Source organism: Eufriesea mexicana, unplaced genomic scaffold, assembly GCF_001483705.2.
Source record: "Eufriesea mexicana isolate 0111107269 unplaced genomic scaffold, ASM148370v2 scaffold739, whole genome shotgun sequence".
Classification (NCBI taxonomy): domain Eukaryota; kingdom Metazoa; phylum Arthropoda; class Insecta; order Hymenoptera; family Apidae; genus Eufriesea; species Eufriesea mexicana.
The window spans coordinates 948999-955791 of NW_016908892.1; the positions used below are offsets into that span (position 1 = coordinate 948999).

The 6793-nt window shown below is 25.5% G+C and overlaps 1 protein-coding gene across 2 annotated transcripts; it reads left to right on the forward strand.

Annotated features, from left to right (window-relative positions):
* Positions 1 to 417: 417 nt before the first annotated feature.
* On the forward strand, positions 418 to 6193 carry spin (lysolipid transporter protein spinster). Of its 2 annotated transcripts, none has more exons than XM_017898851.1 (9): positions 418 to 980; positions 1086 to 1282; positions 1369 to 1520; positions 1624 to 1827; positions 1898 to 2032; positions 2120 to 2381; positions 2475 to 2573; positions 2793 to 3012; positions 5890 to 6193. In XM_017898851.1, the coding sequence occupies exons 1-9, from the start codon at positions 773 to 775 to the stop codon at positions 5949 to 5951; spliced, it is 1539 nt and encodes a 512-aa protein (XP_017754340.1). In that variant the 5' UTR covers positions 418 to 772; the 3' UTR covers positions 5952 to 6193. The 2 variants fall into 2 exon arrangements, with proteins under 2 accessions (XP_017754340.1, XP_017754339.1); XM_017898850.1 differs by lacking the exon at positions 418 to 980 and adding an exon at positions 4415 to 4509 and having other exon boundaries at positions 1133 to 1282; positions 5890 to 5959.
* The last annotated feature ends 600 nt before the right edge of the window (positions 6194 to 6793 follow it).

Here is a 6793-nt window from a genome sequence, read left to right on the forward strand (position 1 = left end):
TATTACAGTATATATTAATAATATATTATAATTAAATACATCTTTTCATTTACATTTATGGTAATGACCACCAATGAAAGAAATATGCATATGTATGTATGTATATGCACCAGTATACAGTATTACAGGCAGGCAGAAAAGTTACAGGTTAGTAAACAGCAACGTTCTGAATATTTTGTTTTACATATCAGTTTTATACGTTTAAAAAGAATGTGAAACGAATGAGATTTAAAATATAGATAAGTCAACCATTTCTTTAGCAACAACAAAAATATTTCCAGATCACGCTTTTTTCAACTTCAAAATATTTATGCATTATTCATTATTAAACTACTTTTAAAATAAAGGTATCTTATCGAGTAGATAAGATATCATACACTAAAAATATTTATTTGAAATCTCCTATGATATAGATTCGGATAAAAGGTAAAATACAGTTAAGAAGACAGACATTGAAATGTTGGTTTTTAACAGTTGTCAAACTTGCATGTTGTGACGCAGGCACGAATTGTATGATATGACGTCTGTTACGAGATACATCGTTGTAAAATATAATTTAATCGCATCGTGCAAATTGTTGTGATCAATTTCATAGATAAATCGCAAAAATGTGTTGGTATGTTGGTGATATCAGTTGAATATGTAAAAATTGTATTATAAATTAAAATCTGCTTAAGGTTATATCACGATACAGAGGGGTTAAAATATTTTTATAAAAACGAATTCGTGTCAATGTAAATAAAAATTAGCATTGGTACAAATTTTTTGAGTCATGATCGATGACGAAGTTATTCCAAATATGTCGACGTACGATTATTTTATGGTGAACGCCGAAAATGCTCAGAATACCTCTAGAGAGAGACAAATAAAAGGAATAATGTTTTCGGATATGAGAATGATTAGTAGACGCGACTGGCTAACAGTTGGAGTATTGTGTTTTGTTAATCTAATTAACTATATGGATCGTTTTACAGTCGCCGGTGTGTATTATTTTATTTTAATATCATACAAATTGTACCCATGTTTCAAAGTTATATGGTAAATAAAATGAAACAAATTCGTAAAATTTATGTATAATCTTGCAGGGGTATTGACAGAAATAAAAAATGATTTTAATATGGATAATAGCCAATCTGGATTACTTCAAACAGCATTTGTTTTAAGTTACATGGTGTTTGCACCATTGTTTGGATACTTAGGAGATCGTTACAATAGGAAAGTAATAATGAGTAGTGGAGTATTTTTATGGTGTTTGACAACATTTGTTGGTTCTTATATGAAGGTAATATTTAAAAGTTAGTCAATAAGAGTTAAAACTTAAGTAACAATTAGAATTTTACTATAACGGTTAAAATAAAATTATTTCAGTCATACACTTGGTTTCTCTTATTCAGAGCTCTTGTTGGAATAGGAGAAGCCAGTTATTCCACAATTGCTCCGACAATAATTAGTGACTTATTTGTAAAAGATGTGCGTTCTGTAATGCTTGCATTATTTTATTTTGCGATACCTGTTGGAAGGTAAATTTTAATTTTACTGATATTAGTACTATTCTAGATTTCACTTTCTATATAACAACAAAATATAATTTTTATATGAAATTTAAATTAATTTAATTTCTAGCGGTTTAGGATATATAATAGGTGGTGAAACATTCAGAGCTACTGGCTCATGGCAATGGGGTTTACGCATTACTCCATTATTAGGTGCAGTTGCAATTATTTTATTACTTGCAGTAGTAAGAGACCCTATTAGGGGAGAGATAGAGGGTGGAGTTCATTTACCACGTACTTCTTGGTCAAATGATGTCAAGACATTATTACAAAAGTAACTATTAATGTAAATATTATGTATGTTTATAATTGTTTACATTGCATATTATTTTTACATTCTTTAGTCGAAGTTTTATGCTTTCTACTGCTGGGTTCACATGTGTGGCATTTGTTACTGGTGCATTAGCATGGTGGGCTCCAACATTTTTACAGTTGGGATTTGCATTACATTCTAATGGTCATAATGTTGATCCAGATGAGTATGTCTCTATTTTGCCTTTAATTAACAAATATAGACTATTGTATTTGTGAAATTTATGATTCTATAACTATTTTAATTATTTCAGTGTAGCGTATAAATTTGGATTAACAGGAATGGCAGCAGGTTTAATAGGAGTGCCATTGGGTTCATTTTTAGCTCAGAAATTAAGAGTACATTGGCATCAAGCTGATCCTCTAATATGTGCTTTAGGACTTCTACTTAGTGTACCCTTATTGTTCTTTGCAACTATAACTGTCAATACGAATTCTGTCTTATGTTACACATTGATATTTTTTGGACAGTTATCATTAAATTTAAATTGGTCTATTGTAGCAGATATATTGTTGGTATGTCTCTTGCAGATTTTCATCCTGTATCACTCTTACGCATTTGTAAATTAGATACATTCTTTCATTGATCATTTGTTTTAAATTTCACAGTATGTAGTGATACCAACAAGAAGATCTACAGCAGAAGCCTTCCAAATACTCATTGCACATACCTTTGGAGATGCAGGAAGTCCATATCTTATTGGTTTGGTAAATATCTATACATACTTAATTAAGTCTAAAATAAACATTAAGTTTTCATTTTATGAAATTATGTATTTCAAATTTTTTCATGTCCATATTACGTATATCAATAATTTCAGAAATAATATTTTATTCATTTATGTTTTACATTGTCGTTTTGCATTAATTTTATTATTAATAATTTTTATGTCGTTAATTTTTGGTAAATTTATTGATTTATTTCAGTTATCGGAAGGACTGAAAACAGTTCTTCTTTCAGATTTGAGTGTGGATGATCGAATAAAACATGTAACGGATCACGCCGACAATGCATTTATCGAGTTTCGTAGTTTGCAATATGCATTGTTTCTTACGATGTTCGTGGAAATTATTGGCAGTTTATTTTTCTTCCTCACAGCGTTATATATACAAAAGGACAAAATATTAGTCGAACTTATAATTGCAGGTAAGTGAAATAGTGTTTGAATATTTGAAAAAGAAGTGATATTATTGTCTTGGCATCTTATTTGCATGTTCGTATGAAAACTGCTACTAATCAGCTTAATGTTTGATGTATATGTGTATATACACAAGTTGGTACAAGTTTTATAATTCTTTTGAAAAGTTTTTTATTGTTTTGTATTGGGAGCACTTTTTGCTAAAATAATTTCAACAAAAACTAGCACATTATCGCTTGTAGTATAGTAGTTGCAAGATGTACGATTTATTGATGAAATAAATTACTAATTGCTAACAATTAAACGAACAATAAGATTAAAAATATACTTTTAGTTAAACATTTATTATTTATATTAGATCTATAGTAGGGGAAAACGTTGCATAAATTTTTATAATTTTTTAACAGTTGTCACTAATAGTTATATTACAAATAAATATAAAAATAAAATAAAAAAGTGATTAAAATGTAATTATTTTTGCACAGTGCATGAATTATTCTCAAGTTTGGGGTTAAATGGACATATTTTGAGACAAAAAGTAAGGACATTTTACAATTTAGTCTTTTTTAACATGTTAAGCGCCTAAAATTGTTTAATAAATGGAATATAATTATAAAACTTGTTGCATCTTTAACTATAAAAATGTGTGTGTAAATGTAAATTTTATTTACTTAAATTTTTGGAAGCTGTAATGGCGTATAACTTGAAAAATAATGGGGAATAATACAAAGTTGTCCCTTTGTTCCACAATTACTTTTCTAGAAAGTAAAGGCGCTTAATTTGTTAAAGTTGATAGTTTTTTAAAATAAAAATTTTTTGAAGCCAAAGTTAATATGAAATTTGAAATGTACATAATTTATTTGTATTATTATAGTTCAATTTGTATTTGTGTGAAATATTATTTATCTAAAAATAATTTTTCAAAGGGTGACAGCTTTGTTAAATCACTAATAAAATCAGCACATTTTCCTCTTTAATTTACTTTTACACTTTATTGTAAATACCATGGCACTTAATGTGTTAAAATATTGTTAGTATCTATATAGTAGATATAAATATTTAAGAAAACATACAAAAATTTTGTTTATTTGTAAAATTGTTTCAAAATAATTAGTGAAAGTAAATAATTAAATTTAAAATATTTTGGATATTCCAAAAGGGATTTAGTAATTCAGAATTTTAATCTAATTCGTAACAGTCAATATTATTACGAATAATGTAATGTAATATACATGTTTCGGTACTCCTATTTTCTTGTTATTCTGTTTTTATTATTTGACAAGGAACTATAAATAGTAGAAAATAAAAATTTTTATGCAGTATATTATTCAACATATAGTATTCTATGTGGCCTAACATGGAATTAATATGAAGTTAATTTTGTATAATATGCATACATCTTTCTTGCAGACAAGTATCTAGATTCTAAGAATAATGGGCAAGCTGAATCAACGAATTTATAAATCGCATCACTGGGCCTTTCCTGATAGTATGCTGTAAATCTGGTATATAATTTATTTTCTTGATTTCAAATTTTTTCCATTTGATACGATAATCAGTTTAATACGTTTGAAAATTATTATATATATTTTTTTGTTTTTAGTAAAAATTCTAAATTCCAAAATATTTTATTTATTACATTTAAAAAATAAAAACGAAAAAAGATATAATACAATAACGAATTAACTCATGTAATTATTAGAATTAATATAAATTATTTTTCGAATATGATATTTCATTTTTGTAGCAAAATCAATCATGTTTTATTAATACTTCTATTTATTTATTATTCTATTATAAATAGTAAACATTTAAATTGATTATCAATCATATTCTTTTCACTTGGTTTCCACTTGATTTCTATAAGTCATATATTTCTTATATATTTTGCATTATTTTGCGTAATTTTATTTTGATAAGGACATTACACTCTTACTTATACATTATTCGTTATTTTACTTCTGTTACTGGTCTTTTTATTTGGTTTTAATGTTGTATGAGATTTGTGTTTCATAAATGATTGGAGTACATGCGAATTTAACATTATAATTTGTGTTACACAAAAACTGATGAAGCTTGCCTACTAAACAAAGTTGTTTTTAAACATATTGCATAAACATCATATATATAAATATGTCTTGTTACTTTTGCATGATAAACAATTGCATGTAAGGTGCTACCAGCAGTAATATCTGTTTATAATATATAACAAAAAACACAAACATTTAGTATTATCACAGCCATTAAATTGTAAGGTATCAGTTTTCTTGTAAATTTTCATGTCAATAAATTATGACAAATTTCGTAATAATTAGATATAAATATATTTATTGTTAGGAAAAGAAGAAGTGACTCTTAATTGAATCTTATATGAAATATGTTTCACATTTTAAAAAAAATTGTAAGTAAATAAATAATTATTAATTACTTATTTACTTAAAATTTTTTAACTTTGTATATGATCTTAAGTTCTATTATTTGTAGATATATCTATGTTTAAAATTTTCTGATATTTGATATTTGATCAAATTTATAACTCACCCTATAATTCCTCCAACAATAGTATCTTTGTTAGATTCAATTCTATTTAATAGATGTAACTATTTTGTTCAATTATTAATAGTATTGTAAATAATTGCTGAACATAAAATGTTATTTGTAACTTTTTGCAGTAATTATTTTTACTGTTAAATTATTGACAGTATATTTGTTGTACATTGCTGTAATAATAGTAAACATAATAATGTTTTTTACATAAAATTAAATTTAAGATACAATAGAAATTTAAATATATTTACATAATTTAAATATATAATATTGCTGATCTTGGAGGAAAATGTAATTGTTTTTTACTAATATGTATTCACAAATATATTTTGTTCCAGATGTAGGTACTTCAGATTCAATATACATATGTAACGATGAAGTCGAAAATGAGACAAGATGATGTGCACAAACTATGTTGGTTGATACCTTAGATATTTTCTTATGTTAATGATGAATAAATTATGTAATGTAGCATTGGAATGCAGCTATCATAGCAACGAATATTTATTGAGTAGAAAGAAGTGTTCATTTGATTTAGAACGTGGAATGATTGTGTTATAACCCGATTGACACAATGATAAAATGTTCCAAATGCAGAACATATACTGTAAAGGAAAGTTTTATGGATTTCGTTATTTTATATTTATCCTCACAGACGTTCTGTTAATAATGTACAGAAGTATCAAACTTGACGAGTACTATATTTAAATAGACTAAAAAGTTATTTAACTTATACATGTATTATATAATTCTGCATATTATATTTTTATAGTAAGTTTCTTCTGACAAAAAGTACGTTATTCTTGTGTGGTATGTAAAATAAATATTTATCGGATATATCTTGTAATAAAATTGCCATTTTGTTATTAAACATTTTCGTACTTGGAGAGTTAATAATTCTGTTCTTATTGAATACTAGTAATTTCACTATTTACGTACCTTACACGTAAAATAAAAACATGAAATAATTTGGTTTAAACATATAATGTAGGAAAAAGCACGTCCAAAACATTAAGTATTTAGATACAATACTTTTTCTAATTTTTATATTAAGCAATTCAACGTAAAAACATGAAATTATATTTAAAAATTGTCAATGCAATTAATTTTTTATTGCAATAAAATCAGTGTGTTATGACTTTGTAATCAAAATCTTTTTCCAATTACTATTTATTTAAATTTCTATGTAGAATTAAATATTTTTATAATTTTTTCTTTTAACTAATTATATATTTTTATATG